At 44.0% G+C, this 11,432-nt stretch overlaps 1 protein-coding gene across 2 annotated transcripts in view; it reads right to left on the bottom strand.

The window, feature by feature from the left end:
• Positions 1-5,464: 5,464 nt before the first annotated feature.
• Positions 5,465-11,432, bottom strand: part of LOC143788214 (alcohol dehydrogenase 1-like) — a 124,503-nt gene continuing 118,535 nt past the window's right edge. For both annotated transcript variants that reach the window (XM_077277717.1, XM_077277708.1), the window contains exon 9: positions 5,465-5,936. In XM_077277717.1, the coding sequence (XP_077133832.1) occupies positions 5,912-5,936 (25 nt within the window). In that variant the 3' untranslated portion in view covers positions 5,465-5,911. The remainder of the gene's footprint in view (positions 5,937-11,432) is intronic.

The raw sequence follows: 11,432 nt of genomic DNA, 5'->3' as shown, positions 1-11,432 counted from the left end.
TTAGGGTTGGGGCTAAAGTTAGGGTTGGGGCTAAAATTAGGGATAGGGTTGGGGCTAAATTAAGGGTTAGGGTTGGGGCTAAAGTTAGGGTTAGGGTTGGGGCTAAAGTTAGAGTTAGGGTTTGGATTACATTTATGGTTGGGATTAGGGTTGGGATTAGAATTAGGGATGTGTCAGGGTTAGGGGTGTGGTTAGGGTTACAGTTGGAATTAGGGTTAGGGGTGTGTTTGGATTAGGGTTTCAGGTAGAATTAGGGAGTTTCCACTGTTCAGGCACATCAGGGGCTCTCCAAACGCGACATGGCGTCCGATCTCAATTCCAGCCAATTCTGCATTGAAAAAGTAAAACAGTGCTCCTTCACTTCCGAGCTCTCCCATGTGCCCAAACAGGGGTTTACCCCAACATATGGGGTATCAGCGTACTCCGGACAAATTGAACAACAACTTTTGGGGTCCAAGTTCTCTTGTTATCCTTGGGAAAATAAAAATTTGGGGGGCTAAAAATCATTTTTGTGGGAAAAAAAAGTATTTTTTTTTTCACGGCTCTGCGTTGTAAGCTGTAGTGAAACACTTAGGGGTTCAAAGTTCTCCCAACACATCTAGGTAAGTTCCTTGGGAGGTCTAGTTTCCAATATGGGGTCACTTGTGGGGGGGATTGTACTGTTTGGGTACATCAGGGGCAAATGCAACGTGACGCCTGCAGACCAATCCATCTAAGTCTGCATTCCAAATGGCGCTCCTTCCCTTCCGAGCTCTGCCATGCGCCCAAACAGTAGTTCCCCCCCACATATGGGGTATCAGCATACTCAGGACAAATTGGACAACAACTTTTGGTGTCTAATTTATCATGTTACCCTTGTGAAAATACAAAACTGGGGGTTAAAAAAATCATTTTTGTGAAAAAAAAATTATTTTTTATTTTCACAGCTCTGTGTTATAAACTGTAGTGAAACACTTGGGGGATTCAAAGCTCTCAAAACACATCTAGATAAGTTCCTTAGGGGGTCTACTTTCCAAAATGGTGTCACTTGTGGGGGGTTTTAATGTTTAGGCACATCAGGGGCTCTCCAAACGCAACATGGCGTCCCATCTTAATTCCAGTCAATTTTGCATTGAAAAGTAAAATGGCGCTCCTTCTCTTCCGAGCTCTGCTATGTGCCCAAACAGTGGTTTATCCCCACATATGGGGTATCGTCGTACTCAGGACAAATTGCACAACAACGTTTGTGGTCTAATTTCTTCTCTTACCCTTGAGAAAATAAAAAATTGGGGGCAAAAAGATCATTTTTGTGAAAAAAAATGATTTTTTATTTTTACGGCTCTGCATTATAAACTTCTGTGAAGCACTTGGGTCAAAGTGCTCACCACACATCTAGATAAGTTCCATAAGGGGTCTACTTTCCAAAATGGTGTCACTTGTGGGGGGTTTCAATGTTTAGGCACATCAGGGGCTCTCCAAACGCAACATGGCGTCTAGTGTTGAGCGATACCTTCCGATATGCAAAGGTATCGGATTGGATCGGCCGATATCCAAAAAATATCGGATATCGCCGATACCGATACCCGATACCAATGCATATCAATGGGACACAAAATATTGGAATGGTTCCCAGGGTCTGAAGGAGAGGAAACTCTCCTTCAGGCCCTGGGATCCATATTCATGTATAAAATAAAGAATAAAAATAAAAAATATTGATATACTCACCCCTCCGGTGGCCCCTGCTCTTAGCGATGCCTCCGTTCCTAAGAATGCCGAGTTAAGGACCTTCGATGACGTCGCGGCTTGTGATTGGTCACGTGACCGCTCATGTGACCGCTCACGCGACCAATCACAAGCCGCGACGTCATTGCAGGTCCTAAACTCGGCATTCTTAGGAACGGAGGCACTGCTAAGAGCAGGGGCCGCCGGAGGGGTGAGTATATCAATATTTTTTATTTTTATTCTTTATTTTATACATGAATATGGATCCCAGGGCCTGAAGGAGAGTCTCCTCTCCTCCAGACCCTGGGAACCATACGCACCGCACACTTCCGATTCCCGATACCGCAAAAATATCGGAACTCAGTATCGGAATTCCAATACAGCAGTACCGGAATGCTCAACACTAATGGCGTCCCATCTCAATTCCAGTCAATTTTGCATTGAAAAGTTAAATGGCGCTCCTTCCCTTCCGAGCTCTGCCATACGCCCAAACAATGGTTTACACCCATATATGGGGTATCAGCGTACTCAAGACAAATTGCACAACAATTTTTGAGGTCCAATTTCTTCTTTTACCCTTGGAAAAATAGAAAATTGGGGGCGAAAAGATAATTTTTGTGAAAAAATATGATTTTTTATTTTTATGGCTCTGCATTATAAACTTCTGTGAAGCACTTGGTGGGTCAAAGTGCTCACCACACATCTAGATAAGTTCCTTAGGGGGTCTACTTTCCAAAATGGTGTCACTTGTGGGGGTTTTCAATGTTTAGGCACATCAGGGACTCTCCAAACGCAACATGGCATCCCATCTCAATTCCAGTCAATTTTGCATTGAAAAGTCAAATGGCGCTCCTTTCCTTCCAAGCTCTGCTATGCGCCCAAACAGTGGTTTACTCTGACATATGGGGTATCAGCATACTCAGGACAAATTGTTCAACAAGTTTTGGGGTCCATTTTGTCCTGTTACCAATGGTAAATTAAAACAAATTGGAGCTGAAAAAAATTTTGTGTGAAAAAAAGTTAAATGTTCATTTTTATTTAAACATTCCAAAAATTCCTGTGAAACACCTGAAGGGTTAATAAACTTCTTGAATGTGGTTTTGAGCACCTTGAGGGGTGCAGTAGTTTTTAGAATGGTGTAACACTTGGGTAGTTTCTATCATATAGACTCCTGAAAATGACTTCAAATGAGATGTGGTCCCTAAAAAAAATGGTGTTGTAAAAATTAGAAATTTCTGGTCAACTTTTAACCCTTATAACTCCCTAACAGAAAAAAAATTTGGTTCCTAAATTGTGCTGATGTAAAGTAGACATGTGGGAAATGTTACTTATTAAGTATTTTGCATGACATATCTCTGTGATTTAAGGGCATAAAAATTCAAATTTGGAAAATTGCGAAATTTTCAAAATTTTCGCCAAATTTCCATTTGTTTCACAAATAAACGCAAGTTATATCGAATAAATTTTACCACTAACAGGAAGTACAATATCTCACAAGAAAACAATGTCAGAATCGCCAAGATCTTTTAAAGCGTTCCAGAGTTATAACCTCATAAAGGGACAGTGGTCAGAATTGTAAAAATTGGCCCGGTCATTAACGTGCAAATCACCCTCAGGGCTTAAGGGGTTAAAGTCTCTTTAAATTAACCTTGTATCTTTGTATTTTGTGCCTCCATATTTATTGTGCCAATACAATTTGTTGTTGTTGTTGATCTAGTTTGATTGTATTTAAATTTATGCATTTAATAAATAAAGAATTCTAAAATTAAAAAAGGCCATCGCTCCTCTAACCTCTCCACACTCCCTCCCCTCATTAAACATGTCCCCCCTGTTCCACCCCCTCATCACGCAGCACCACTATCTTAGCCAAAGTAATAACAAAATAATTAGAGGAAACTTGATGATTTCCTGAACTGTGACCGAATTTTGCCGACTTTGAGTAAAAATGCTTGTGAAAGCAAACACGAATCCGAATGAGCTACGTTCGTGCCGAATTTGAGATTGGCAAGCGTTTTCTGAATAAGTTCGCTCATCTTTCCTGATTACATACATTTCTATTGACTTTCTTCTATAGAAACACAATAAAAAGGCATATTTTTTATCTGTTGATTTTCCTCATCTGATTCAAGTCTATTGGGAAAATACACAAATGAAATGCATATTTACCACAACAAAAATTGAGAAATTAACATTTTTCACATTTCAAAATCCACATGCAGGTCAGTTTCTGCAGTGTAAAAAAACACAACAGGCAAGAAATAGATATAAATACTATACAATTTGCTGGAACCATGTGGTATGCTACATTTCTTGCACACAAAAATTTACAGCAGAAAGAAAATGCACTAAAATCTCATCATGGTAACTTAGGCCTCATTCACACTTCCGTCTTTCAGCTCACGTCACAAAAAAATTTGCAGGATCTTACATTTTCTCATAGACTTGTATTAGCGACGGATTGTGATGGATGGCCATCCGTTTCATCCGTCTTTCACTGGATCCTGCATAAAAAATCAGTCTGTCGGGAAGAAAAAACGTTCAGAAGAATGTTTTTTCTGCACGTCAGAAAATCGGTCAGCGACACATCCTGCACTGCCCGTCACTGACTACAATGGAAGCCAATGGGCGCAGGATGCGTCGCTGCATGTGAAAAGCAGGAATCCAGCGACGGGTCCCGCCTTTTCAAACTGAGCATGCGTGGAAGAATTTCCCATCAGGGAAATTCTCTTTCGCTCACTCTCTTTCTACTATTGATGCTGCCTATGCAGCATGAATAGTAACAAGATATAATGTGAAAAATAATAAAAAATCGCAATATTCTCACCTACTGATGTTCCCGCGCAGCGTCACCGATGCTCCCGGCAGCTAGCGTTACTTCCTAGTAATACATTGCAAAATCTCACGAGAAGTTGCGGTCTCGCGAGACCGTGGCTTCTCTCGAGATTTCACATTGTAGTACTTGGAACGCTAGCTGCCGGGATCATAGCTGCGCGGGAATGCCGGTAGGTGAGAATACGGCGATTTTTTTTTTTTTTAACCAGGTTTATGTTGTGTATGCCTTTTTGCAGCAGAAAACTGCTGCGAAGACTCATACACAACAGGTGCACATAGGCTCGACGGGTCTGTCAGAAAGACGAGCCCAGTATACACGTTTTCCACAATCTGCACAGGATCTGTCATTTCAACGTCTTGACGGATCCTTTGCAGATTTGGAAGACGGAAGTGTGAAAGAAGCCTTAGCCTAAAGTCTTGTTCACACTAGCATATTTGCTGTTCATGAAAAAGCAGACAGCACATGAATGAATAGTGTGGGGCAGTGCAGATTTTTAACTGACCAAATCAGTATGTGAAATAAATTGCATCATGCATTAGTTTTTCTGTCTGTCAAATGAGACTAACCCATAGGGGTGCGCAAAAAAAGAATCATATGTCATATGGAGCCACAGTATCGCATCTGTTATTTGTTTTTAAGGATACATTGCAAATCGTTTTACAGTTTAGCAAACTGTAACCTTCTAAATTATTAACTGCTGCTGTATAAAATCGGACTTTACACAGATGATCAGTGAGAAAATTATTGTCCCAGTTTTCTGGATTAAACTCTAACGATTTTTTATATATTCATTTGAAACTCGGTCTGAGGTTGAAAATACTAATAGAACTATTATTTTGATAGCTGTGGGGGATCAGAATGCAGGATCTTCTTTTTTCCAGAAACACCACCATTCTTATACATAGGTTGTGCACAATAAGAGTAAAAAACTTTAATTGCTATACAGTATATCTTTTATTTAAGTACACAGTCTAACATCATGGTGCAGTTTAAATATTTGTATTCTGTGAATAATTGATCTTAAGTTTTTAAGCAAAGAATCTCATAAGTTGTTTATTTATTAATGTAGCCTAGATTAAAAGTCAAAAGGTCAAAAAAGGTCAAAAGAAAAAAAAAAGAAAAAATCAACCAGTAATATATTTCAGAAGATAAAAAAACAGAACATAATTAAAATTTCCACTAAACAGTAAATTTGTACAAACTTGTTCCATAAGAGATTAAAATGTACATTTGATTAGAACAATCATTTTTTAGTACTTATAGTAAGTGTCAAAGAGCTGTTGTATTTCCATGATATATAAGATATACAAGCAAAAAGACTGTGTATATTTTTATTAGGAGGACGCAATCATAGCTCGTCTAGGCCTGCCGTGGTCCTTATAAAATCAGCACTGTGCGGATACTGCAGATAAAACACATTTGTCAAGATAGGAATCAGAGAATGAATACACATTTCTACAACACATATAGTCAATTGTTGCATTAGGTGTTCTCCAGCAGTCCCAATCATTACTTTGAAATCAATTTAGGGAATATACTAATTAAATAATTGAAAAAGCCTCCATTACATTAAAGGGCTCTTTCCATCTCAAAGTAAACCGCATAAAAAATACTTTTGTTAATTATTATTAAAATGTTTAATAAAAGATAATGTTTCTATCACAAAAGCTGTAGGACAATACTGAAAGGCGAGTGTCGCTCCTTTTTCTTTCTTCTGAATTTTCATGATCTCGATTTATTCAGTATCCACAATAAGCAAGATACATAGAAATCGCACACTTAGTCGCATACTATCAATGAGGTGATTAATATCTATATGAGAAATGCTCTGCCACACAGAATGCAATTGGCTTGTAAATCATCAACATCTGCTGGCAGCTTCTTTTGCAATTGCCGATCAATGATGTCTAGATGTGCTTGACTGGAGACAAATCCAAAAGATTTGCAGGCCTTGGAAGCACACAATAGCCTGAACAATATGCAACATGGCAATATCGTGTTGAAAAACAGATTATCGGACACTTTCATGTTCACTTGTTAAGGCCCCTTCATAGTGTTGCCCATTTGGTCTCCAGACCAATCTCTGGATATCATTGCATACAAGACAAATCAGGGCTCATTGCTGAAGAGAAAAGACATCTATTTCAGCCTCCATTAAGGTACCTTCACACTAAGCGATGCTGCAGCGATACAGACAACGATGCCGATCGCTGCAGCGTCGCTTTTTGGTCGCTGGAGAGCTGTCACACAGACAGCTCTCCAGCGACCAACGATGCCGAAGTCCCCGGGTAACCAGGGTAAACATCAGGTTGCTAAGCGCAGGGCCGCGCTTAGTAACCCGATGTTTACCCTGGTTACCAGTGTAAAATGTAAAAAAACAAACAGTACATACTCACCTTCACGTCCCCTGGCATCCGCTTCCCTGCACTGTGTAAGTGCCGGCCCTAACAGCAGAGCGGTGACGTCACCGCTGTGCTGTGCTTTTACTTTACGGCCGGCGCTCAGTCAGTGCAGGAAGCGGACGGCGAGGGACGTGTGACAGACATCAGAAGGTGAGTATGTACTGTTTGTTTTTTTTACTTTTACGATGGTAACCAGGGTAAACATCGGGTTACTAAGCGCGGCCCTGCGCTTAGTAACCCGATATTTACCCTGGTTACCATTGTAAAACATCGCTGGCATCGTTGCTTTTGCTGTCAAACACAACGATACACGGCGATCTGACGACCAAATAAAGTTCTGAACTTTCCTAAACGACCAGCGATATCACAGCAGGATCCTGATCGCTGCTGCCTGTCAAACTCAACGATATCGCTAGTCAGGACGCTGCAACGTCACGGATCACTAGCGATATCGTTTAGTGTGACGGTACCTTTACTGTCTTGCTTTGCACCATAATGACCTTTGAGAGTGATTGCGTGAGGTCATTTGAGCATCTGGCTCATTGTCTAATGTGCCATTCTTAGATTCTGACTAGACCACATGGGCAAAACCATAAACAGAAACAGTCCTTTATGAGGGGCATCTTACCGGTCCTACTCCCAGGATTATGGTGTGGGGCATAATGTACAGTAATAACTAGTGTTGAGCATTCCAATACTGCATATATCGGGTATCGGCCAATATTTTTGCGATATCGGAAATCGGAATCGGAAGTGTTCCCAGTCATCTTCGGCGTGTGCTTCAGGCCCTGGGATCCATATTCATGTAAAAAATAAATAATAAAAATAAAAAATATGGATATACTCACCCCTCCGAGAACCCTGATGTCACCACTGCAAGCGTCTGCCTCCGTTCCTAAGAATGCAGAGGGTGAAGGACCTTCGATGACGTCGCAGTCTTGTGATTGGTCCGTGACCGCTCATGTGACCGGTCACCTGACTGCAACATCATCGAAGGTCCTTCACGCTCTGCATTCTTAGGAACGGAGGCAGACGCTTGCAGCGGTGACAGCCAGGGTTTTCGGAGGGGTGAGTATATCCATATTTTTTATTTTTATTCTTTATTTTTTACATGAATATGGATCCCAGGGCCTGAAGGAGAGTTTCTTCTCCTTCAGACCCTGGGAACCATCCAGGATAGCTTCCGATACTTGTTTCCCATTGACTTGCATTGGTATCGGGTATCGGTATCGGTGATATCCGATATTTTTTGGATATCGGCCGATCCCATCCGATACCGATACCTTTGAGTATCGGAAGGTATCGCTCAACACTAGTGTTGAGCGATACTTTCCGATATCGGAAAGTATCGGAATCGGAAAGTATCGGCCGATACCGTCACAGTATCGGAATCCAATCCGATACCGATACCCGATCCCAATGCAAGTCAATGGGACGAAAATATCGGAATTAAAATAAACCCTTTATACACTTGTAGGTTCATTCTACATGAAGGAAAACAACTAAGAATAATGTAGGATGTATTGGGGGACGTGGCGGAGACATTAAAGGCACAGAGGTTTAGCCCAATCTAATAGAATAGCAGGATTTTTTTTTTTTTTTTATGACGTTCGGCGTTAGAAAGAATTTGACTATGTTATTTTTTTTTTTTATGTCAGATATTGATGTTTCACTACTTCCACGCCCTTCACCTTCTTTTTTACTTCTCCCACGCTTTCTTCTTCATTATCCTCATCATCAGCTTCTTTGACATCAACTTCTTCACCTTCTTCATCTTCTTCTTCATCTTCTACCTATTATTTTTTGGGTTACATTGTTCATATTCTTTTTATTTTACTATTATCTTCATCATATTCTACTTCTTCATCATATTCTTATTTGTGACAGGCATTCCCGTAGTTGTTATCTATAAAAGTTTGAAGATTACACCTTCCGTTCTGCCTGTCACAAAACAGTTACATTTGTCCGCGTTCAGTTTGGCCTGCAGCATCAGGCTTTATCCAGGGGCACCACGAGGAGGAACGGACTCACCCCCATACACTGCTTAGTCTTCTTCTGCTTATAATTTACATAATATTTTTTGCTCTGATATTTTGTGTTATGCTTAATGTCCTTCTGCTCTTTGTTCTGCAGCCTCTTGTTCTTCTGCTTCTCGGTCTTCCAGGTCGTCGTCGTCTCCAGGGTCGTCGTCTCCGGGGTCGTCGTCATCGGGGTCGTCTCCGGGGTCGTCGTCATCGGGGTGGTCTTCAGGGTCATCGTCTCCAGGGTCGTCGTCATCACGGTGGTTGTCGTCTCTGGTGTCGTCGTCATCTTAGGGGTGGTCTTCCGGGTCATCGTGTTTAGTCTCTTGAACTTGGAAATGCAGCAGAAGGTACAAGAAGGCTGAGAGAATGCCGAGAACCAGCTGATGGAACTGGAGCTCAGATGGCTACCCGAAGGTCCAAGAGCCAATGGAACGACCGAGGACCAGCTGACGTTACTGGAACCCGGTTACTAAGCAGGAGGTACCCGTGCTGAAAGCACTACCAAGGACCACCTGACGTTGGTGGAACTCAGATACCCAGAGGGAGGCACCTAAGCCAAAGGCTCTGCCCGGAACCAGCTGACGGTACTGGAACCAGGATGGGGAGCAGAAGGTACAAGAGCAAAAGACACTGCCGAGAACCAGCTGACGGTGCTGGAACCCGGATGGGTAGCCGAAGGTCCAAGAGCCAATGGAACTACCGAGGACCAGCTGACGTTACTGGAACCCGGTTACTAAGCAGGAGGTACCCGTGCCTGAAAGCACTACCAAGGACCACCTGACGTTGGTGGAACTCGGATACCAAAGGGAGGCACCTAAGCCAAAGGCTCTGCCCGGAACCAGCTGACGGTACTGGAACCAGGATGGGGAGCAGAAGGTACAAGAGCAAGTGTCTGCGTGGCTTTTGCAGGACACGATGCCGGCTGCACAGCAGGGGAACAGCTGGCGGTGCTGAACCCCACTGACACATTGGCTGGTGTTTTTCTCTGTGCAGCTAGCACATCTGGGCCCCAACTGGCGGTGTGTTAGAGCCCAGGGACAGCAGGAGAAGGAGGAGGAGCAGGAGCAGGGGGAGGGGAGTGTAGGCCGAAGCCTGCACTGGCGGCAGCTTTGGGTGTGTTGTGTCTGCGTGGCGGTCGCAGGACACGTTGCCGGCTACACAGCAGGGGAACAGCTGGCGGTGCTGGACCCCACTGACACATTGGCGAGGTGTTTGGCTCTGTGCAGCCAGCACTTCCGGACAGCAACGAGCGGTGTTGTAGCCCGGGCTCTGCAGGGGGAGCAGAGTGTAGGCCGAAGCCTACTTGAACCAATTTCAAAGGTAACCTTTAACCCCCCCTCAGGGGTTAGAAAGTAGAAGAGCCACAGCTTATGCAGCAGTAGTGCTGCGCAAGTCAAAGGTTGCTCTTGTAATTTTTCTCCTTGCACACGCTGAATGGAACACGTATAACATTTAGCCCTTTATACAGTCAAACTGTGTAATGGAGGCGAGAGTTCCCTTTGTAATGAGACGCAGCACAGATGTCAAGAATCCCACCTTGGTGCTGGGTGCAGCCTCCTGAGCGTTGTTATTTGCTGTACAGGAGTCTGCGCTGTCGTGTTATCCCCTGGCCTAGCGCCGTTAGCGCTGCCCATCTTCTGACATCATTTAATGTCGGCCGTTGCGGTTCGCGATGACCATGAATCCCAGCCCCGCAGTGTCTTAACATTGTTAAAACACTGCGGGGCTGGGATTCAGGGCCTGGCGCAGCACATATGTTCGCCTCTCACACGCGGGTCCTTACACCCGCTTCAGACTGTGCGGCGTCATCTGATCCCTTATCGCATGCCACGGCCATGAAGCCGCACAGTCCGAAGAAGGCGGAAGGAGAGGAGGGACAGGCGAACTGATGCACTGATCCTGCCCATCAATCACACCCTCGCAGTCCCAATAAATAAGACACCGAGGGGCGTTGTGTGGGTCAGGGCGGCCGCAGAGGCGCAGCCAGCCAAACAATGATGCCAGAAGACGGGCAGCGCTACCAAGGGGGTTGCAGCGTGTCATTACAAAGGAAAGTCACACCCCCGGGACGGTTAAATGGTCACACAGAGGACACATTTCAGACGTGTTTTCAGTTCCACATGTGCGAGGAGAATACGTTTATGAGCCACCTTGCACACATGCAGCATTACCGCTGTACAAGGTGGCTGGATAACGTAAAAACGCCTGGGGGAGGGGGGACAGGTTCCCTTCAATTTCAGTTCTTGTGTCTGCGTGGCTTTTGCAGGACACGTTGCCGGCTGCACAGCAGGGGAACAGCTGGCGGTGCTGGACCCCACTGACACATTGGCTGGTGTTTTTCTCTGTGCAGCTAGCACATCTGGGCAAAAACTGGCGGTGTGTTAGAGCCCAGGGACAGCAGGAGGAGGAGCAGGAGGAGGAGGAGCAGGGGGAGGGGAGTGTAGGCCGAAGCCTGCACAGGCGGCAGCTTTG

The sequence above is a fragment of the Ranitomeya variabilis genome, chromosome 1 (genome assembly GCF_051348905.1).
Source record: "Ranitomeya variabilis isolate aRanVar5 chromosome 1, aRanVar5.hap1, whole genome shotgun sequence".
Taxonomy (NCBI): domain Eukaryota; kingdom Metazoa; phylum Chordata; class Amphibia; order Anura; family Dendrobatidae; genus Ranitomeya; species Ranitomeya variabilis.
This window is presented reverse-complemented; position numbering and strand designations above follow the sequence as displayed.